The following is a 24,026-nucleotide window of genomic DNA, read 5'->3' on the forward strand; positions in this document are numbered from 1 at the left end:
GCGGCACTAGACAAATTAAGTGTGAGATACGGCCGAGAGTGTACCAAAGTAGTTTCTCAATGAAGAAATGAACAATGAATTGAAAGCTCTCGCTTTTCAGCTGAATGAAATCTGAAAGAAGCAAACTTTAGTATAACATTTCACCCCACAATGAACGTCGGAACCCAGTGCCGTATTTCTAGGCTACTTCACTACAAAAAACATGTAAAAAGAAAAAAAACATCCGCCTCCATTTCACCTTGTGACAGTGGACGTACGACCAAGCAGGTGTGGACGTTAGTCAAGCACCGCCACCACAAGCGACGTACGTGATGCGCGCACACACATGTGCCTATGAGGAGCGTACGTCATCGTTCTTCTAGGCCGTCCGCCAAGCACAAGTGCCATATTGAACTAAATTATTATTTAAAAGTAAATTGCGCCAGAAAATGCGCAAAGTACGAGTTACAGACCAGCTGCAGTCATAACAGCTTCGCATAGTTATCTGAACATACGAGAAAACATAAATCTGTTACGTGGAAACTGAAAAACAAAGCACTTTTCCTGCTGCGGTTTGAGGTTTGTATGAGTGGCCGCGGCGGCTAAATGGCCGTAACGTTAGAACAACCAATGTCCCCATTTTTTGTAGGGCTTCCGCCTAGAGCAAGTACGTTATTGAAGTAATTACATTTCTCAAAGTAAAATGTGTCCGAAAATTCGTAAGTGTGATTACACAAAACCTACAGACAGGGTAGCATCGGATTGTAATTCGAATATGTAAGAAAACATAATTTTTTTACGCGGAAACTTAAACACAAACCTCGCTTCCATCAGCTGTTTTTTGGGAAAGCATGCCAAATCCCGACCAACTAGAGAGCTTCGCAGTAAAAAATTCGCACTTTTTTTCCCAAACAGCGAAGCACAGAGAGCAAGGCTTATCGTTGCACTCCGGCTTGTCGGAAGGTGTTACAATACGCGGAGACTACATGTTGTGACGTAGCCTGCTAGGAAACTGCTGCGGTGCAGCAAGAACAGAGCCCCGGCAGCTATACCAGGCGTCTGTAAAACGCTAGCATGATTGGCAGGGCAACCAGAGGCGCTTGAAGCGTCATATTTCTCGATGGTACACGGGATGAGATGAAGTGCACAAGTTTGCATCTCGGTCGAAACGCTAGCGTTTGTATGCACAGCGCTAACGCCAGCAAGAGAGCGCGGCCTTGGCCACGCTCTCTTGCTGGCGTTAGCGCTGTGCATACAGAGCCGCAGAGCCGTTTGACGAAGCGTGACAGCATGCCCACTTGGCTGCGTTGTCTTTGCAGCCGAGTGACAGTGACAAGAACTTTCATTGGTCCTGACAAACTGTGGACAGGGGTGCCCTGCAGATTTTTTCGCTCCTGTGGGCACCGTCCAACACTCCTCTTACTGTTTATATGCGTGACAATATGGTGGCCCCGGCGGTGCGAGTGCACTTCGGGGTTCCATAAAATTGCTATCAGTTTAAACATAATTGTTACATCTACGAGAACATCGGAATGATACAAAAAAGCCGGCAGATCCCACGCCCTGTGGGAATCGATGTTATGCGAAGCAGTGTGCGAGGAGCCGATCAAGTTAAGGCAAAGACCATGACAGCACCAAGACTTAGGCGGCTGTTTCAAGACTTACATTACAAGCAAGTCATGAAATTAATTTCATCAGTCCTGAGGAGTCCCTGTGGATAGGCCTAAGATACCTAAGGCGAAAGCCCTACTCATGCTCATGACTATGACTTCGACCACCAATCTTTAGCCTTTTCCATCACATAGTACCACCTCCAAACCCATTACATTTGTTTTTGAGTGGTAATCTTTTTTCACTGTGTCATTGTCATTCTTGTTGAGCCATGGTCATGAATATAACTTCTACCACCATCCTTTAGTGTTTCCTACACTTAGTGCCCCCGTCCGAACCCATTTAGTGGTTTTTGAGTGTTAATCTTTTTCGCTTTGTCATTTTCATTTTTGTGGAGTTATGCTCACGACTATGACTTCTACCATCATCCCTTTGTGTTTCATTTACTTAGTTCCCACTTCCGAACCCATTTCAGTGGTTCTTGTGTTTCAATTTGTTTTGCTGAGCCATTCTCATTTTTGCCTAGTCAGACTCAGGACTTAGCCTCTACCATCATTATTTAGTATTTTCTTCACTTGGTACCCACGTCATAACTCGTTTCAGTGGTGTTTTTAGTGGTAATGTTTTCTTGCTGAGTTAGTCATTTTTGCTGAGTCATGGTCATGACGAGCGCGTGGCAGATAGCAAATGAGATAACTCTGTTCGTGCGAAAGTCCCAGGAGGCCTAGCAGGCCCAGGAACCCCAGGGGCCCCAGGAGCCGCAGGAGGCCCAGGACAGCCAGGAGGCCCAGGAAGCGACGGAGGTGCCGGGAGCCCAGGAAACCCAGGTGGCGGAGGAGGCCCAGGAGGCAGCGGGGGCCCAGGAGTCGGCGGTGGCCCAGCAGGCGCCGGGGGCGCAGGAGGCCACGGGGGCGCAGGGGGCACCGGTGCCCCAGGAGGCGGCGGAGGCGCAGGAGGCAGCGGAGGATCAGGCAAAGGAGGTCCAGGAGGCGACGGAGGTCCAGGAGGTGACGGTGGCCGAGGAGGCACCGGAGCCCAAGGAGGCTCCCCAGGCTCAGGAGGTACCGGAGGCCCAGGAAACCCCCCCGGTAGCCCAGGTCGCCCCGGACGCCCAGGAGGCCCATGAGGCCCCGGGAGGGGAATAAACGTTTAGCCGCGACACCAAATGCGTATCTTGCGAGCGGGTGCAAGAGCAACTGTTTCATGCATCCGGTGGTCTGGCTTTACTTTGGCGATTTTCTTCTTTTTTTTTTGGCAGGACGCAACAAAAAGTCACCCTTCGCGTTATTTTCGCGGTTTTCTTCTTTTCGTGATGACGGCAATGAAAAGTCATCCCTCGCGTTACAATCGCGGTCGCATTACAATCGAGTAAATGCGGTATGTAACTCCCTGTGTACTCCTGGCCGAAATATTGTTTTGGTTAGTGCCGCTATTATCTGTTTCCATTTTTGTGCCCATTAACGTGACCCTTCTCTATTAGGACTCTTCATGTTGCGTCAGCAGCACCAATTGCATTATGTGTTTCCCCTCAAAACTTTTCAATATACCAGATCCTTTTCTCGACCCCTTCTCCCATAGGTGTACCACCGATCCTCCGCATCACGTTCCATTCTCTCTCTGCTGCCTTCCCAGCTCTTCCACGGATACATCAAGTTGCCTTACTACTATATGCGTATTCACCTCTTGTTTTTTATCCCTCGTACTGTCGTCACAGTTCCTAGATCTGTTTCACCGGATAGATTCACGGAGCGACTATAGGTCCTCGATTCCTCTCGGTCTTGGTATATTTCCTATGATCAAGTCATACAGCGGTTCTTCTACGCACCTGGCTGTCACCATTCCTGTATAGTACGGTGTGAATAAATATATATTTGCCTCCGGGAGGTATCTCACCCAGCTGTCCGCGAACACAACTGGTTTGATCTGCCCCGTGATGCTTTTCATAGGTACCAAACATCTCCTTACTAGCACGGTGTCCGCACCCATGTCTCTGAATACAGTAGCCTTCTTTTCTTCTTCTTTATCTCTACCACTGGCATATCTCGCTCTTTACTCTCGACAATGGATGCACTTACGACCTCTGATCTTTCCGTTTCTTCAGACCTACGAGCTTCGCGAGTTTCACTAGGGGCTATAATCGTTGACACTTCTCGCGGTCTGCGTTTGCATTCCTCAGTTTTGCGTCCGCTCTTGTTACACTATTCACAATATTTCCGTTCACGTTGGTCATCACGTCCCGCACGACAATGAATTAATTGCCTGATGACCGGGACGGTCACAGAGGAAACATCTCCACTGTCCCCTGCGCCCATCCATTTAGGGTTTCTCTGTCAGCTCATTTCCCTCTAAAGTGGAAGCATCCCTAACACCCTTTCCTAAATTTCTCAATACCTGCGCCTGTACAAACTGGTCTGTTTGCTCTGCCACCTCCTCCACAGTCTGTAGTTTTCTCTCTTCCAGAAATATGACCAAACCATTGGTACATCTGGGAAAGAATTGCTCACCCACAACTTTGTCGTGACCTCCTTCATATATTTTTTTCTGTTTCGGACAGCTCAATCCACCTCTCAAAATAGTTTGTTAGACGGCATGCGAACTGCTTTCCCATTTCTGAATCTTCCGTCTTGCACAGTCTGAACTTTCCCGAAAGCCCTCAGCAGTCAACTTGAACTTCTGAAATAAAGCTTTTTGTACTTTGTCATAGTCTAACGATTCTTCTGCTGGCATCCAGCCAAACACCCTCAGAGCCTCCCTTATAAAATGCAGGCTAAGGGCGCTGGCCCACTTGCTCTTCTCCCAACCTTGCCTGAGTACCATCCTCTCAAACCGATGCAAATACGCATCTAGGTCATCCCTTCGCTCATCTTAAGGTGCCATTAGTTTCCTGGGGCGAATTTGTCTCGGTCTGGGAGAAGGTGAGTCGGATGGCGCCAACCTTGATGTACTGGTTGCTTCACCGGAACCCGCGAGCTCAATCATCGCCAAGCTTTCTTTTAAATGCGAAGTATTTCTTGGCGAACATTTTCCACTTTGACCGTATCTATCTATCTATCTATCCGCCTACGTCTTGGTGCTCTCATGGTCGTGTCGTTAACTTGGTAGGTACCAAAATTGGCATAGTTTGACAACAGTGTACGACGAACATAAATGATAGGGCATGACATGAATTTCATGACATGCATGTCATGTAGGTCGTGAAACAGCCGCCTAAAATGACAATGACCAAGCGAAAAAGCCGGCAGATACCACCCCCTGTGGGAATCGATGTTATGCGAAGCAGTGTGCGGGGAGCCTATCAAGTTAAGGAAACGACCATGAGAGCACCAAGACTTAAGTGGCTGTTTCATGACCCACATTACAAGCATGTCATGAAATTCATTTCATGAGTCTTGAGGAGTCCCTTTGGCTAGGCCTAAGAGACCTTAAGGCAAAAGCCTTAGTCGTGCTCATAACTATGGCTTCGACCATCAATCTTTAGCCTTTTCCTTCACATAGTACACCCTCCGAACCCATTACATTGGTTTTTGAGTGTTATTCTTTTTTCGCAAAGTCATTGTCATTCTTGGTGAGTCATTGTCATGAATATGACTTCTACCACCATCCTTTAGTGTTTCCTTCACTTAGTACCCACGTCCGAACCCCTTTTAGTGGTTTTTGAGTGTTAATCTTTTTCTCTTTGTCATTCACATTTTTGTGGAGTCATGCTCACGACTATCACTTCTACCATCATCCTTTAGCGTTTCATTTACTTAGTTTCCACTTCCGAACCCATTTCAGTGGTTCTTGAGTGTTAATATGTTTTGATGAGTCATTCTGATTTTTACCTAGTCATGCTCACGACTTTCCCTTCTACCATCATTTTTTAGAGTCTTCTTCACTTGGTACCCACGTCACAACTCATTTCAGTGGTTTTTTAGTGCTAATGTTTTCTTCCTGAGTTAGTCATTTTTGCTGCGTAATGCTCATGGATGTCACTTCTAACATCATCGTTTAGTGTTTCCATCACTTACTACGCACGTCAGAATCCACTTCGGTGGTTTTTGAGTGTGAATCTTTTTTCGCTGAGTCACTGTAATTTTTGCAGGGTCATGCTCATGTCTTTGACTTCTGCCATCATCGTTTAGTGTTTCCTTCACTTAGCAAGCACGTCAGAACTCATTTCGGTGGTTTTTGAGTGTTAATATTTTTTTCACTATGTCATTGGCATTTTAGGCGGCTGTTTCATGCCCTACATAATACGCATATCATGAAATTCATGTCATGACCTATCATTTATGTTCGTCATACACTGTATTATACTATGCCAATTTTGGTACCTACCAAGTTAATGAAACGACCATGAGAGCACCAAAACATCGACAGCAATTCATGACCTACATGACACACATGTTGTGATATTCATGTCAGAATCTATCATTTATGTTCTTTATACATTCTTGTCATACTATGCTAATTTTGGTAAATATCAAGTTAACGATACGACCATGAGAGCACCGACACGTAGGCGGCTAGATAGATACTGTCAACGAGGCAAATGTTCGCCAAGAAATGCTGCGCATTTAATATGGATTTGGGCAGGTCATGTAATGAGTAGGATGGATAACCGGTGGACCATTATAGAAAGGTTAGACTAAGAGAAATGAAGTGCAGTCGAGGACGGCAGAAAACTAGGTGGAGTGATGAAGTTAGAAAATTTACAGGTGCAAGTTGGAATCAGCCAGCGCAAGCCAAGGGTCATTAGGGATCGCAGGGAGGGGCCTTCTTACTGCAGTGGACATAAAAATAGGCTGATGATGGTGATGGTGATGATAATGTTTATAAGACTCATAAGGCGGAAAGGCCGGCGTAGTCGGCGTTGGCTTGACCTCAATGTTCCAAAAGTGAGCCAATCAAGGCAGTTCGTGACGTAAATTAAGGCAAAGTTAAATAAGCCACACTAAATTAAGGTAGAGGTAATTATGGCGTAGTTAACTAAGGGACCTTGAATTAGCTTACAGATCATTACGGCACTCGAACTACAACCAGTAGTGGGAGTCGAACTCACGACCTTTGGTGTTAATTAGGGTGAATTTTCAGGCATCGAGTGGCACCTGACACCGGCTAAAAAAAGTATCGCCAAGAGCTAATGGGGCTATACTAGTCAAGGTACAACCAAATTAGGAAGGCCCACTAAGCTTCAACAAAGTCACTCCTTCAGCAGACAAGGAATTGGCTTCGCTTGTGCAGTATTCAGCCGCTACCTCCCAAATGACGCGTACAATTTACCCATGGCTCTCATTCCCAGCGGCTGCGGATCACCTGACCAAGGTGGCGGTTAGACCTGCGACGCGTAGAGGGTGCTAAGAATCTCTGGCTCCGGACAGGCCGCCAATGAAAACCGTACCTCGCAACTTTCAACACGCGCACCCTATCGAGTGAGGCTAGCTTAGCAGGGATATTTAAAGAAGTATCAGTTATTGCCTGGAATGTTATTGGCCTTAGTGAGGTGAGACCTGGTGAGGCTTATACAGTGCTGACTAACGGCCACATCCTCTGCTACAGAGGTCTTCCAAAAAAGAGAGAATTCGAAGTAGGAAGCCTAGTCCATAAGGACATAGCGGGCAACATTGATGAATTCTACAGCTATAATGAGAGGGTAGCAGTCGTCGTAATAAAGCTGAGTAGGAGGTATGTAATGAATGTAGTACAAGCCTACGCCCCAACCTCCAGTCACGATGATGAAGAAATAAAACAGTTTTATGAAGATGTTGAATTAGCATTGAGAAAGGTGCAAACTCAGTATACTGTGTCATGGGAGACTTCAGTGCGAAAGTAGGGGAAAAGCAGGCTGGTAAGTAAGCAATTGGCAACTACGGCATCGGTTCTAGGAACACTAGAGGGGAGATACTGGTAAATTTCGCGGAAAGGAATAGGCTCCGAATAATGAATACCTTCTTCAGGAAGTGCAGCAACAGGAAGTGGACCTGGAAAAGCCCTAGTGGAGAAACAAGGAATGAAATAGATTTCATACTCTCTGCCGGTCCCAGCATAGTGCAGGATGTAGAAATGTTAGGTAGGGTAAAGTGCAGTTACTATAGGTTATTGAGGCCTAGGATTTCTCTCAATTTCAAGAGAAAAAGAATAAAATTAGTAAAGAAAAAACCCCAACCAAGGCGCAGTAAGGGTAAAAGCAGACCAATTCAAGCTGATGCTCGCAAACAAATATGCAGTTTTAGAACAGGAATATGAAGACAACATACAGATAATGACTGAAACTTGCTAGACTGATCTCAGAAGCACCAATTGACGTGGGAGGTAAGGCACCAAGGCAACCAGTAGCTAAATTCTACCAAGCAACAAATGACCTTATCAAGAAACGGCAAAACATGAAATTGTCAAACTCGAGAGATCAGCTAGAACTCGCAGAACTGTTGAAACTGATCAGCGAGAAGAAAGTGGGTGATATCCAAAATTATAACGTGCAAAAGATTGAGCAAGTAGTAAAATATGGGCGCAGCATGAAATCAGTGAGAAGAAAACTAGGCATACGACAAGGCAGAATGTATGCACTGAAAGATAAGCAGGGTAATATCATGAGCAATTTCAATGACATAGTAAAAGCAGCAGAATAATTCTATACTAGGCTGTACAGTGCCCACAGCAGCGAAGCTACTTTCATTCGAAGTAGTGATGAACAGAATACAGAAGCCCCTTCTATAACTAGCGATGAAGTTAGAAGGGCCTTGAAAGACATGACCTGGGGAAAAGCTACTAGAGAAGATAGAATAACAGTCGATTCATTCAAGAATGGAGGAGATATCATACTTGAAACGCTTGCGGCCTTTGATTCGCAATGCCTCACGACTTCAATGTACGAGAAAGCTGGAAGAACGCCAACATTATATTCATCCATAAGAAGGGAGACGTTAAAGAATTGAATAATTATAGACCCATTAGCTTGCTTTCAGTATTGTATAAATATTCACCAAGGAAATTTCAAATGGAAGGGGGGCAATACTTGACTTCAGCCAACCAAGAGACCAGGCTGGCTTCAGGAAGGGATATTCTACGATGGATCATATCCACGTCATCAATCAGGTAATGGGGAAATCTGCGGAGGACGATCAGCTTCTCTATATGACTTTATAGGTTATGAAAAAGCATTTGATTCAGTGGAGATAACAGAAGTCTTAGAGGCCTAAAGCAACAAAGGAGTACAGGGTGGATACGTGAATATATTGGCAAATATGTACAAGGATTGCACAGCAACCTTGGCTCTCCACAAGAAAAGTAGCAAGATACCTATCAAGAAAAGGGTCAGGCAAGGAGACACAATCTCTCCAATGCTATTCACTGACAAGCATTCAAGCTTGTCAGACTGGGAAGGCTTGGGAGTGAGGATCAACGGCAAATATCTCAGCAATCGTCGGTTTGCAGATGACATTGTGTTATTCAGCAACAATGGGGACGAGTTACAGCAAATTATTGAGGACCTTAACCGAGAAAGTGTAAGAGTGGGGTTGAATATTAATATGCAGAAGCCAAACATAATGTGCAATAGCCTGGCAAGGGAACAAGAATTCAGGATCGCCAGTCATCCTCTAGAGTCTGTAAAGGAGTACCTTCATTTAGGTCAATTACACACAGGGGACACTGATCATGAGAAAAACATTTACAGAAGAATAAAATTGAGTTGGGGTGCATACTTCAGGCATTGCTAAATCCTGAGTGGGGGCTTACCACTATCGTTGAAAAGTGTACAATCATTGCATTCTACCGGTGCTAACATACGGGGCAGAAACTTGCAGGTTAACAAAGAAGCTTGAGAACAAGGACCGCACAAAGAGCGATGGAACGAAAAATGTTAGGCCTAACGTTAAGAGACAGGAAGACAGTGGTGTGGATCGGAGAACAAATGGTGATAGCGGATATTCTAGTTGACATTAAGCGGAAGAAATGGAGCTTGGCAGGCCATGTAATGCGTAGGATGGATAACCGGTGGACCGTTGGAGTTACAAAATGGATAGCAAGAGAAGCGAAGCGCAGTCGAGGACGGCAGAAGACTAAGTGGAGTGATGAAATGAGGAAATTTGCACGCGCAAGTTGGAATCCGCTAGCGTAAAAAAGGGGTAATTGGAGATCACAGGGAAACGCCTTCGTCCTGCAGTGGACATAAATATAGGCTGATGATGATTTTGAAAACACACTAACGACGCAACGCTACGTTAACGACATCCTCAAGGGCCCCGCGAACAACGTTTGTTGCAACGTTCCACTTGCGCACCTTCGGGAAATCTGGTTTCAACACAATGGTGTTCCTGCGCATAGTAGTATTCAGTCTCGAGCGTAGCTCGACAAACTTTTTCCTGAAGGGTGGATTGGCCGGCACGGACCTGTACCCTGGCCTCCAAGTTCGCCGTACGTGACACCGCTGGACTTAATTTTGTGGGGCTACGGGAAAGATCGCGTGTTAGCAGCGAAACTACCACACCGGGCGTCCTAAAGGCAAAAATAAATTGAGAGTGCCGCGAGATTCCAACCCTGTTGGTCAAGGTTGGAGCAGCACAAGTGTTGGAAATAAGCAAGTACTGTATTGCTTCAGACGGTGACCTGTTTGAGTGCTTGCTATAGACGTTTTCACGAGGGCGCTTTGACGGTCTGGCGTGGAGAGTATGTGTCAGTGTTGCCTGTTCGGCCTGGACTGTGAGCTTGTCTTGCGCTTGCATTGCGGAGTGGTAGCTTTCCTTCGATGTTTCTGTTTATTTTATTGCGATAGCAATTATATGGACACTTCAACCGCAGTTCTGCCGTCGGCGTCGCCGTGAGGTTCCGTATAGATAAAATCTTCGCTGCGCACCGTATGCCCGAGCGCAAGCGTGAGGGGACACGCGCTATCACGGAGAGCGAACGCACTCAATCTTCCACGCGCAAGCAAGGAAGCGGGCAGCCAGCGCCGGAGGGAGTAGAGGGGGGGGGGGAGGCGCACTTCTACTCTGCCAACAACCACACTCGTCGCTCGCCCGCACCGTCTCTTATATCCACACGGCTCTGACCTTAGTATCGGCTGTGCATTCGCCGCTCAGTTTCCGTTGAAGCGATAGACCGCACGTACCTTCGCCCGCTGCGGCGTATGCGCTTGCTGCCAGCGTTTTGACAGTCGTTGTCTCCAGTCATTCAGTGTGATCTATTCATGTTTGTTTGTGCGCGCTCACACCACGCTCGTTCAGTTAGTAATAGTCGGGCCACATTTTCCAACGCACGCTACAGATGCAATGCTGCCCGGATCGGCAGTGCAGCGCTACAGGTGTGTCCCGTCGCACGCGCTGCCCACGGGAAGAGCTTCTCATCAACACCACCGTTTCACACGCGCCTTCTCGTGGTCATCGAGTCTCTCTTCATGTCGGTCTACTTACGCCGCAGCACACCTGCTTACTTAATCAGCTCATGTTTACTACAATTCATATTGCTACCAAAGCCGTTCACCTTACTTCGTATGACATTGCTGTGTTGCTATCGCATTCATTGCTTCGCCCTTAGGGCGAAACTGCGACATTTTTATCACGAATGACTTACGTTCGTAAATAATGGCATATATACTCATCAAAAGGCTACAGGCCAGCACTGTGGAGTTTGAGGGTGCACAAACAATCAGCAGAAAAAAAAACGATTTTGGGACTACATGCCGCGATGCCGAGACCCCATGCCGCGATGTAGTATTTTCACGCTTCGCCGGTTTCCTGCAACACTTGAGGACTAGGCATTTCAGCCTAATGTGAACCAATGCACACGTCAGTAAAATAACGCATTTTGGTAAACTCTTTTCGGCACATTTCCCAATAGGTTGCGAGAATTGTCAGCTCTTCGATGCAATATTTTCTCGTATGTAGTGGCAGAGGCTACATTTGTTATTCTTTCAAACACGACTTCATTCCAGTGCCCAAAACGTGGGTCACACGGCGCACTTTTGATCATCATCGAGCCTAATATGGGTCGAATTTCTTGGTCGCGATTGGCTTCTTTGCACAATTAGCGGAAGGGAGCCAATCGCGGTCGAACATTCCGATCCAGATCGGTCTCGGTCGCTATCAAACGCGGCCGTGTGACACCGGTATAAGACAAACTGGCGCACTCTGCGAGAGAACTAGTCGGTAAATACACTTCGCAACGATCTGGAAAAATCGTGTCCTATGGAACATGTACGCAGACCCTGTGTCCACCAAAACATTATCTCTGCGTTCACACGCAGCCTGCGCGGCCCTGCCCATAAAGGTAATTAACTTCAACAGTGTGGTACTACATCGAGCTCACCCTTCTTTGAGCGTTGTCTATGTGCTTGGGCAGCAAGAGAATGCAAAAACGAACGTGTCAACCTCATCAGCGCGGCCTAGTGCCAGTGCTAGAGTTCGGGAACCGTAATGCGCTAACTGTGCGTGGCGTAGAAACGCGCTAAATGAGCCCGCGCAAGTCAGAACGTAAAAAGATGGTATTCGCATGCGTACACGGACAATAGCATCATTCTTGCAAGAATACCAGTAACGAGAAAAATAAATTATTCGCACAGTTGATCAAGTGAAATACTTACGTGCGTTCAGTGACAGCTTCGCTGACCACTAAGTGCTTTTCACTCACGGTCAGTAGTGATTTACAGTCATACGTATATGTATTTATTCGACAATTGTTAAGACTCGACATTACTTTGTTATGAACTTAGCACAGTGAGACGGTGTAAGGGAAACAAGAGAAAGAGCAGAGATGGCCCTAACGCTGCAATATTATTGGCTTATTTCGCTTCAGAGATAGCGCACACGACCAATCCTTGCCGTACCCGATATCTTCAATACAAACTTCGCGCACGGTCTACGTTAAGGTTCACCGTGAGCGAAGCTTGTTCCAAATTCAGACATTCGCAAGAAAAGCCATTCCAGGTAAACAAACGTAAAAAATAGGTAAACAAATATATATTTATAACAACTCCTGTCATAATCCCTATTGTGAGTGACAGTATGTATAATTAAATAACTACTAAATACTAAAAATAAAAATCTAGCACCTGGGCTGTATCAGTTGCGCTGGCATCTGTGATAACTGTCGCGCGTCGGTTCGCTGCAGGTACCACGCTCCTCGATCGCCACGCTTTTGCTTTGACAATTGGTTATAGGGACCCTGCACCGCACCAGATTAAATAAATTTTGCATGATTGAGCTGTTCAATTGCGTCGGAAGCGTACGCAGTAGCCACGGCATATCTACCAACCACTGACACGCGTCATCGAGCCGCCGGCGCCTGGTTCCAAGCATTGCCCGACAACTACCTACGCACCTGCTTTCGCTAAATGCGGCAACCCTCAACCGCGAAACGTAATGGTGATCAGATACAATCTAGGATACGGTCACATGTGCCCAACAATAACAATGAAATATACCGCTGATAAGCACGCCAGGTCTCGACGAAGCAGACGCGGCTGCCGCCGCTACCGACCACGAAACACCACATCCACTGGCGGGGCTTTCTATTGCCATTGCACTTCACACTGAGCGCTCACGCGAGCACGTGAAACATGTAACAAGTCAAGCGGCACAAGACAAGCGAAGCGGAAGAAAACAATTGAAATAATGCGCGGCGAAGATCACACAACCGAAGTGCGGCCGGCCTGCTCTCGCAAGGCGCACAGTCCAAAATGGCGGCATAACAAGTTCTGACGCTAGACGTCGCCCGTGTCGGCCAATGGCGCTGCTCAAACGTCGGTTTGTGAAAAGGTCTATAAGTGGCAGTGGAATATTACCGCTCAAAGTTGGTGTAAAACGTGACTGTTTAATACCCCTGACACACGGGCACTCTAAAGTCCTTTAGGTAAGGGGACATCTACTGGAAAGGCGTTCAAGCGCAGTGACACACGACAAAGGAGTATTTCCCTCCCGGCAAAGTTCCTTTGAGGGAAAGAAAATCGAGCACCTAGTTTTCGAGCAGAAAGGTGTACTCTCGCATACAGTGTGCACAACTCATCTGTAGAAAAAAACCTGGTACATAGCTAATGTGCCCCGCAAGTATTTGTTTTAGCTTGGAAAATCTTTTAAATTTTTAGTAAATTCCTCGCTGGTGTAACCTATTTCTCCAAGCCCATACCTCCTTGCCCGTAAAGCCCCTTGATGTTAGAAAGTAACGACACGCTTTGATCTATGCCGCAACGCCCTCGCCGCCGCGGTCAACCTCCTCTTTTAGGGGCGAAGCTCCTTAGGGTGTGGGTTGTTCCCTCCTCTGTAGTAGTAGTAGTAGTAGTAGTAGTAGTAGTAGTAGTAGTAGTAGTAGTATGTAGCCACCTGTAGTTTTATGAAGTGTTCACTAGATGGAGTTCCGGTTCCGGTTCCACTTCCGGTTCCACTTCCGGTTCCGGTTCCACATTGCGCGCGTTCGCTGCGAACGCGGGCAAAACGCCGACGGCGTCGACAACAGTTCTGTGCGTTGCTGGTGCTGCTGCATGTCCAAGTTTATACAGCTGATAAAACTACCTTGAGTCGACCCCATGGCTGCTTCGCATACTTCTCAGGGTTCCCCTACGGGAAGATGGTGTAATTTTCTCTCTCGTTCCCGACGTGCACTCTCTTTATCTCTCGTCCGTAGCTGTGGTTTACCCGAATGATCCCCCGGTGCTTCGCCCACTCATCATCATTCACTTCGTGGATATGCTGAGATTTTTTTCTCCCCCTCTTTCGCAGAAGTGGCGCAGCCGCCACGCTGAATGGCTGCGGCGGGCGATACTAGCCCATCAGGTGACCATGACGTCACGAAAACGGCGCGAAACTTGCTTTCGCGCGCCTTCAGTTTCTCCCGCCCGCCATGCGCTGTCCAAGTGGCGGTCGCCCTGGCGTTTCCTTGTTTTCCCGTCTTTCCGTAAGAATCTGAGCTTCGTTCTCTGTGGCAATGCCTTGCTACTGCGCATTTCAATGCAGCAGCAGGTCAGCGAAAGGGCTAGCATTATTTTCTATTTCCCGACGAGAACGGAATGTCGTTGGCCGGTTCCGTGGCTCCATAACATCGGGAGAAAGGATTTCGCGCCTTCTAAGCACGTCCTTCTACAGCTTTTACAGCTTTCCTTATACTCGTAGGTGAAGATGCATGGATATTTTAATGCTCTTTTGCACAGCCGGACTCTTTGTTCAGTCAATACAGAGCACCTATAACTATGCATATACTAGTTTTTTTTTTCCAAGTGAGTCGCTTAACTTTTTTGTTGACTCTTCGTCCATTGACAAAGTTTTTTGTGTTCGCGCGCGTGCGTTTGTTTTCAAATGTATGTAATTTATAAGGTAATGGCTGTAACTCCTATTCTGCAATGGTGTGTGCGTGCGTGCGTGTATGTATGTATGTGTGTGTGTGTGTGCGTGTATGCATCTGTGTGTATGTGTGTACGCGTGTGCATGTATGTATGTGTCTGTGTTTGCGTGTGTCAGTACGTGTGTGCGCGTGTCTGTGTGTGTGTGCGCGCCAGAGAAATATTTGTAGTTAACGTGGTACTTCTTTTTTATCCGCCCATCGGTCCGGTCCGCAACCTTCGGAGCCGCCTAGATCATTCTGTAGTTCAGTGCCGTCAGATACGAAATACTGGTAGCGATTTTCATCGTGCGAAAAAGGGTGAATAAGTATTATATTGTTGCATTAAACCAAAGAATTATCTTCTTTCCTGCATATATATATATATATTGTGAGACGTCGGCCGATGCGATGCCTTTATTTCCGAGCAGCCGCCCGAGTCAGGGACGAAGCACCGCACGAGACAAAAGGTGATGATGAGTCGTATGTACAGATGACGACGACGATATGCACAAAATGCGCTCACACTAACTTCCCCCCCTTCAGGAAAGCGGTCAGCAAGACCGCAAGCTAGAAAGGGTAGGTACGGCGAATGTAGGGTTTCAGGCGAGATACGTGAACGATTTCCGTAGTGTGGCGGCGACGGTCATTATCTGAGGTGACAGGAGTGACGCGGTAGTTAACGGCCGAAGTTCTTTGCAAAACGGTGTAGGGGCCGAGATTTCTGCGGAGAAACTTTTCACAGAGGCCCGGTGCGCGAACAGGTGTCCACAAAAGAACTTCGTCGCCTGGGCGGAACGAAGCAACGCGACGCGTTGCATCATAGCGAATTTTCCTTTTTGTCCTGAATGGTAGAGGTGTTGGCGCGGGCAATTGCACGGCAGCGGGCGATGCGAGCAGCAAATTCTTCAGGAAGAGATGCGGATGGAGCAGCAGGTGCTGAAAGGAGTGTAGTGTCAAAGACGAAAGACGGCGCACGACCATCCACAAGGAAGAAGGGACTGTAATTGGTTGTACGTTGGATGGCAGTATAGTACCCAAACGTGACGAAAGGTAGGATGGTGTCCCAGTTGGTGTGATCGGGTCGAACACACATTGACATCATGTCGGACAAAGTTCGATGAAAACGCTCGGTAAGACCATTTGTTTGCGGATGGTTCGCTGATGTGGTCTTATGGGTGGTGTCAGAGGCCTGGAGGACTTCACGAAGGACATGCGAAAGGAACGTCTTGCCACGGTCACTCAGGAGCACACGAGGTGCGCCGTGGCGCAAAACGATACTGTGCACGAAAAACTCGGCGACTTCTGAGGCAGAACCAGAGCGAAGAGCAGCTGTCTCAGATTACCGCGTTAGATGATCCACTGCGGTAACGATCCAGAGGTGACCAGCGGGCGTGAGTGGGAGGGTTCCGTACAAGTCTATGTCCACAATTGTGAAGGGGGTGGACGGGCATGGTAGAGGCTGCAGAGGACCGGCTGGAAGGGATGTTGAGCGTTCTCTGTGTTGGCATGACGCGCAGGAGCTAATGTATTTGGCGACAGAGATGGAAAGGCCCGGTCAGAAACAACGCGTTTTGATGCGGTCGTAGGTCTTAAGAAAGCCCAAGTGGCCAGCCGTCGCGTCGTCGTGAAATGCTTGTAATACTTGGAGTCGAATTGAGCAAGGTATGACTGGTACCCATCGGTTACCGGAAGGATGGTAGATTGATCGAAATAACGCTCCACCCTGAAGCTTAAAACGTGAAAGTTGTAGTCTTAAGCGACTGTTGGGGGTCGGGCCAAGCCAGTAAGTCGGTCGATCAGCGTTCGGCAATATGGGTCAGTACGCTGGAGTGAGACGAGGTCAGTGGACGGAAGAAAGTCAACTGAGGCAACCGCCTGTCCCGGGCTACTGGACGTGTGTTGAGACGTGTGGCTAGATGGTGACGTGCAGAACGAAGGTGAAGCATGGGTGTTTGGAGACAGCGGGCAGCGTGACAAAGCGTCGGCATCTTGATGTTGTTTGCAGGACCTATACGTGACAGTAAAGTCATATTCCTGCAAGCGCAGTACCCAACGGCCGAGGCGTCCAGACAAGTTTTTCAGGGACGACAACCAGCAGAGAGCATGATGGTCGGTCACAATTGTGAAATGGCGGCCGTAGAGATAGGGTCGAAATTTTTGTATTGGCTACACCATTCCTGTTCTGTAATTGTGTAGTTGCGCTCAGCAGGAGAAAGAGTACGACTTGCATAAGCCACGACTTGCTCTTCAGACTTCTGATTCCGCTGCAGCAGGACAGCGCCAATTCCATGCCCACTGGCATCAGTGTGTAGAATAGTAGGGGCGGTTTCATCGAAATGACGGAGCACGGGCCCTGACGTGAGAAGTCGTTTGAGGGTCTGGAAGGCGGCTTCATAGTCGTCCGACACACAAAGGACGCGCTCGAAGTCAGAAGTTTGTGTAGAGGAGCGGCGATGGTGGCGAAGTCACGAACAAAGCGGCGGAAGTAGGACGCGAGTCCTAGAAAGCTGCGGAGTTCTTTAAGTGTGCTTGGTGGCGGAAATTACAGCACTGCAGCGATTTTATCGGGATCAGGCTGGATGCCATGCTTACTGACGACGTGGCCCAATACTTTAATGCTTCGGCTTGCAAAGCGGCACCTTTTAGTATTGAGTTGGAGACTAGCCTTTGCTAGACACGTCAGAACTTGGTCTAGACGTTGTAGGTGCTGGGAGAAACTCGACGAAAAGATGACAATGTCGTCCATGTAACAAAGGCATGTCTTCCATTTTAAGTCACGGAGTACTGTATCTATCATACGTTCAAACGTAGCTGGCGCATTGCACAGTCCAAAAGGGATCACGTTAAACTCGAAAAGGCCATCAGGTGTAGCAAACGCAGTCTTTTCTTTATCTTGCTCATGCATTGGAATCTGCCAATATCCGGAGCGCAAGTCGAGGCTCGAGAAATACTCGGCACTTGTAAGGTATCCAAAGCATCGTCCATACGAGGCATTGGATAAACATCCTTGCGGGTAATTTTGTTTAGCGCCCTATAATCGATGCAAAAGCGCCCAGAACCATCCTTTTTTTAACAAGCACAACAGGAGAAGACCAAGGGCTTGCTGAAGGCCTTATAATGTTGCGTGTCAGCATGTCGTTCACTTGTTCTATAACTTTTCGCTCCGAAGGTGACACACGGTACGGGCGACGGCGAATGATGCGAGAGCCGTCTGTTTCAATTCGATGAGTAGTTACAGTGGTCCGACCCAGGCCTCGCGAAGAAACGTCAAAACAAGCTGCATGCTTCATTAAAATGGTGAGGAGTGCATCCGTCTGGGCCGGATTGACACCTGCACTCAAGGTGGCCTTAATAGCACTAGTGTGGCCTTCTGCGGGCGTACAATGCGCGGAAGATGGGGCAGGCGAAACACTGACGACACATACCGGCGCAGCGTCGGTGAGCTTGGCGACAGTAGACCCTTTCGGCAGTAGTAGTGGCTCAGGAGTCGTATTAAAGGCTGTGAGGTTGGCATAGCCACTCGAGAACCGGACCAAGCAAGAAGCGATGGCGAGCCCTCGTGAAATGCAGCGCTGAGAAGGTACAACCAATGCGTCTCCGTCGACAATGTCTGTTGACTCAAGGGTACGAACACGTTCTTCGTCTGGTTGGATAATAAAATCCGCTGCTGCAATGAGGTTGGGACACGGGAAACCGAAAACGGGATAAGTCTCGGTGTCGCTGATGTGGATGCTTGGGTCGCCGCACGAAATTAGTGCAGAAGCAGCGGACAGGAAGTCCCATCCTAATACCATCTGATGAGCGCACGTCGAAAGCACCGCAAGTTGCACATGATGACGAATACCGTCTATCAGGACGCCAGCTGTGCACTGTCCGGTAGGAAAAATGGGAACGTCATTGGCACCACATAGGACTGGACCAACATACGGCATTTGCACTTTTTGCAGACGGAAGCACAGTTCACGCTGTATAACAGAAATAGCGGCTCCAGTATCTACAAGGGCGTCGACGAAAACACCTTCCACACAAGCTGAGAGCAAATTGGCGGGGCGAGCAGGAGAAATTGGGAAAGTCCGATACGATGCAGTTTCTGCTCCGAAAACTGCAGCCTCGAGTTTCCGAATGGGTGTCCGCAACAGGGAAGCACCACGCAAGGGCGATGAGGAACGGCGGTAAGGTGAAGGAGAGCGACGCCGGGGCGAGCGGGATGCTCGAGCCATGTCCTGGGAAGGTGAAGGAGAGCGACCAGAAGAGGTTGTGTACGGTCCGGGAACGTACGAATCTAGCCCTGGTATCCTGTCTCGCCCAAAGGTGTCATAGCCTCGCCTGGGTGATACCCGGGAACGTAGGAGTCAAACCTAGGTGCGCTGTCTCGCTGAAAGGTAGCATAGCCCCGCCTTTCATCTTGCTGATGCCGACGGCAGAAGCGAGAAATGTGGCGAGAAATGCCGCGAATACCGCAGTAGAAGCAAACAGGGCGCGACGACCGCCAGGAAGAGCAGTACGGCTGTGCAGGAGTATTCGCTGCCAGCGAAGCTAGGGGGTCGCGGTAAGCTTCGGCAGGTGGAGACTGAACGGTCGAGGGAGGCCGGGAGGCAATTTCGGCATAACTTGGCGGACGAAATGGTGCAGTAGACTTGTCCATTTGGACCTTTGTCATGGACGCCAGTTCGTCCTTGATGATGTCATGCAGTCCAGGAGGAGCGGGGCGAACGGTTGTAAGCGTCGTAGGCCCAGAAAGATGGCCGTGAAGTTCCTCCTCGATGAGAGTGCGTATCAGGGCTCGCAGCTCAGCATCACCGTTGAGATGAGGGTCGGTAGAGGCGCGTGGCAGGCGATAGACTGGAGCGTGTCTAGACGCTGGCAGGCCGTGATAATATCCCCAACGCAGTTTGGGTTCTGCATGACGAGAGCATTAAAGGCGACCGTGTTGATGCCCTTCAGTATGTGGCGAACGTGATCAGCTTCCGCCATGGCACTCTGTGCGCGGCGGCAGAGAGCGAGGACGTCCTCAATGTAGGACGTATAGGACTCGTGCTGCTCTTGTATGCGCGTTGCCAGCTTCTGTTTCGTGACTTCGGAGCGTCCAGAGGACATGCCGAATATCTGGCGAAATTGTTGGGTGAATGATGGCCAGTACGAAAAGTCACTTTCGTGGTTAAAAAACCATGTTTTCGCAACTTCGGTTAAGTAAAAAGCGACATACCGCAATTTGTGCGTGTCGTCCCAATGATTGGCGTCGCTGGCTCTGTTGTAGTGATCGAGCCAATCTTCCACGTCGTGGCCGCGGAGGCCGGCAAAGACGGGAGCTCGGTGTGTGGTGTTCACCGTACAGGTAGGCCCAGCGGGCTGAGCAGAAGTGGTAGCAGCACTGGTGGACGGCTTGGTTTCTGCCATCACCGTGGTAGGCGAGAGTAAACGACGACCGGATCGGAGCTCCAGGGGAAACGGGAAAGTAAGAGGACGTGGTAATCGAAGCACTCTCCACCACTTGTGAGACGTCGGCCGATGCGATGCCTTTATTTCCGAGTAGCCGCCCGAGTCAGAGACGAAGCACCGCACGAGACAAAAGATGATGATATGGACTTGAGTTGGTTAAGAGAAAGTATAAAAATCAGTCAAATAACAACCGCTCAATGATATTGTCACGACTAAAGACAACGAAGTGAGGGACGCGAGCACAAGCATGTCCCTCTCCGAAGAAGATAAAGTTGGCGCGGCCAATTCTTTTTGGGCCTTGAATATAGAGCTTGTGTTAGTTGTTGTGCCGTCGTCCTGTGTGCTGTTCTTCGCGTCCTGCGACACTGGTGAAGGTGCTGGGTACTTCCTGATGCCAGGAACTCCTGTGCGGAGTGCAACGCCCAGTTCAAACACGCAACCTATTCCTGCAGTGGACACTTCTATCCACCGCTACAGTCGCCGACTGCGGGGTCTCAGCCCGGAGGTACTCCTCTTGGAAAACTCCCCATCAACCGGACCACCACCTAACGAGATGGCAACCGCAGGACCTTCTCAGGTGACTCTGCAGCATCCTCAGACTCCCGAAACATTTCATGGTGATGCTTACGAGGACGTCGAAGATTGGCTCGCGCAATACCATCGAATCGCCAAGGCGGACTGCAGAAGAAAAACTCGCACGCATCTACTTCGCCCTGGCGGACAGTGCTTGTACGTGGTACGAGAACCGGGACGCCACACTGACTTCCTGGACTGAGTTTCGACATCAGCTTTCAACGACCTTCGCAAACAACGATCGTCGCGATTCTGCCCAACATCTAATCGAGTCGTGCATCCAGAAGCCGAACGAGAGGGTCGCCTTGTTTGTGGAGGACATGACCCGCCTGTTCCGCCGCGCTGACCCAGAGATGCCGGAAGCAAAGAAAATCCGCCATCTGATGCGAGGCGTCAAGGAACAGCTTTTCGCCGGTCTTCTTCGCAACCCGCCTACAACCGTTGCGGAATTCATCTAGGAGGCTACGTCCATCGAACGAGCACTGCAACAACGTTGCCGACCCTACGATCGCCCAAACAACGCCTCGAGCAACGTTTCTGCTATGGCTGCCGGCAATGAGTGTTCGCTTCGTGAGCTCATCCGGGAGGTTGTTCGTGAAGAGATTCGCAACCTCCTTGTGACTCCACAGGAGTCAGTCGGGGCTTCTGTAGCAGAACTTGGGCGGCAAGAAATCAGGCAGGTATTCTCGTTACCCGAATTCCTACCGGACCAACGGTCTGTGAGCTACGCATCGGCTGTTCGTCGTCCTCCTCCAGGAGCAGCCTACAACTCATCACCAATGGCTCGTCCTTTCAACGAGCCGCCATCCCCGCCGTACCACGCGCAGCCACTGACCGCGAAACCTAGTGTACCTGTTGAATCGTCGGCCTACTTCCCTCCACAGGCAACTGCAGCTTGGCCACAGAGGACGCCCACAAGGCGACCACTTGTTCGCAACACGGACATGTGGCGCACCGTCGACCGCCGTCCTTTGTGCTTTCATTGTGGAGAAGCCGGCCACATTTACCGTTTTTGCCCGTATCGTGACCACGGATACCAGAGCTTTCCACCCTCTTTCCCTCGAGTTCGCTTTGAAAACAGGCGCTACAATGACGACATTACTCCACAAGGACATACATTCATTCGTCGAACCCGCTCTCCTTCGCCTGCACCGAGCTCTTCGCCGCAAGGTCGCAGTTACGCCGATGTAGTCAGGGGCGGCAGGTCCCCTAGCCCTCGTCGGGGAAACTAACAGGAGCGACCTATGGGGGGGAAGTTGCCGACCATCGAAATGCTACAACACCCCCACCACTATGTGTGCAATCGGACAATATGTCTCTGCCGACGCCAAGGGAAGTCGTAAGTGCCGACCTCGCTGTTTTCTTAGACGGACACCCAGTAACCGCGTTAGAAGATACTGGGGCCGATTTCTCGATAATCAGCCAGAAACTAGCCGATAGCCTTAATAAAGTCAAAACATCATGGACTGGTCCCCACATAAGAACGGCGGGAGGTCAATTGATAACCGCAACAGGCAAATGCACGGCCAGAGTTGATATCGGTAGCTCGACGTTTGTTGCCACTTTCGTTATCTTGCTGGAGTGCTGCAGAGACGTGATATTGGGAATAGATTTCCTGCATAAATACGGCGCTATTATAAACATTCCGGACAGGTCGGTCACGTTTTGGATGAACGCAGATTCGGTCGTACCTTGTGACGATCAGCGACGTGAGCACTTACGTATCTTCGATCACGATGTAACCATCCCTCCGCACTCAAGCGCTCTTGTGCCTGTAACATGCGACTCGGCAAGGTTTTCCAACATGATCGCCGAACAAATTCCTGCTCTGCTGTTTAGTCATGGCGTATCAGTTGCAAGAGGCGTAGTTGACATAACTCGCGGACAGACGGACGTCCTACTAACAAACTTTAGCCCTGAACGCCGGCATCTTACAAGGGGTATGGCAGTCGCATACGTGGAAGAGCTCAATGAGGTTACCGACTGCATGATTGTTGAACAAGACGATTCCGCCGGCCTAGCGACCGTGCCTCTATCCATTGATGTCGGCCCAAGTTTGCTTCCTACACAGAAAGAAAGACTCCTCGAGCCGATTGATGAGTTTCGGAACTGTTTCTCTTCGACGTCCAAAGTTGGCCAAACGCCGCTGACCAAACACCAATTTATTGCAGACGAAACGGCCAGACCCATATGGCAAAACCCGTACCGGGTGGCAGCGCGAGAACGTGAAGCGATAGAAAACGAGGTGCAGAAAATGCTTCAAGATGACGTTATTCAGCCGTCAAAGAGTCCTTGGGCATCGCCGGTAGTGTTAGTCAAAAACAAGGATGGCAGCTTGCGCTTCTGCGTCGACTACCGCAAACTCAACCAGGTCACTAAAAAGGTCGTTTACCTGCTACCCCTCATAGACGATTCTCTCGATAGACTACGGCATGCATGCCATTTCTCGTCAATGGATCTAAGAAGCGGCTATTGGCAAATAGAAGTAGACGAAAGAAACCGTGAGAAAACAGCATTCGTGACACCTTATGGCCTCTATGAATTTAGGGTACTTCACTTCGGCTAGTGCTCTGCGCGGGCAACATTTCAGCGGCTAATGGACACCGTTGTGTCAGGACAAGTGGCAAACATGCTTAGTCTATGTGGACGATGTGATTGTATTCTCTGCGACATTTGACGAGCACTTGAGGCGACTACGTGCTGTTTTTCAAGCTATACGGTCCGCTGGTCTCACGCTTAAGCCGGAAAAATGCCATTTTGGCTTCGAAGAGCTTCTTTTTCTAGGCCATGTTGTCAGTAATGAGGGAGTACGACCTGATCAGGAAAACATAGCAGCCGTTGAACATTTTCCTGTGCCATCCGACAAAAAGGCAGTGAGACGATTTTTAGGGTTATGCGCATATTACCGGCGTTTAATTCAGAACTTTTCACGCATCGCCGCTGACACGCCTCACCAGAGAAGACGTAGCATTCGTATGGGATGAAGATCAGCAGAAAGCATTCGACGAGCTACGGCAACGCCTTCAAAATCCACCGGTCCTGGGACACTTTGATGAAGACGCCCCGACAGCGGTTCACACCGATGCCAGCAATATCGGCTTAGCAGCTGTACGTGTACAGTGGCAAGACGGCGC

The 24,026-nt window shown here is 49.0% G+C and overlaps 2 protein-coding genes and 1 long non-coding RNA gene across 4 annotated transcripts in view; 2 read left to right on the forward strand and 1 right to left on the reverse strand.

The window, feature by feature from the left end:
- The window catches only part of LOC119466322 (PE-PGRS family protein PE_PGRS26-like), a 471,155-nt gene extending 466,866 nt beyond the window's left edge, over positions 1 to 4,289 (forward strand). For both annotated transcript variants that reach the window (XM_037726824.2, XM_049656764.1), the window contains exon 3: positions 2,304 to 4,289. In XM_037726824.2, coding sequence (XP_037582752.1) covers positions 2,304 to 2,716 — 413 coding nt within the window. In that variant the 3' untranslated portion in view covers positions 2,717 to 4,289. The remainder of the gene's footprint in view (positions 1 to 2,303) is intronic.
- Positions 1 to 24,026, forward strand: part of LOC119466324 (uncharacterized) — a 683,885-nt gene that overhangs the window by 543,238 nt on the left and 116,621 nt on the right. The window lies entirely within an intron of this gene.
- LOC125940509 (uncharacterized) overlaps positions 3,461 to 24,026 on the reverse strand; it is a 136,695-nt gene continuing 116,129 nt past the window's right edge. The window contains exon 2 of the long non-coding RNA XR_007463711.1: positions 3,461 to 3,668. This is a non-coding gene — a long non-coding RNA (uncharacterized LOC125940509). The remainder of the gene's footprint in view (positions 3,669 to 24,026) is intronic.

This window comes from Dermacentor silvarum, chromosome 10, assembly GCF_013339745.2.
Source record: "Dermacentor silvarum isolate Dsil-2018 chromosome 10, BIME_Dsil_1.4, whole genome shotgun sequence".
NCBI classification, from domain to species: Eukaryota; Metazoa; Arthropoda; class Arachnida; order Ixodida; family Ixodidae; genus Dermacentor; species Dermacentor silvarum.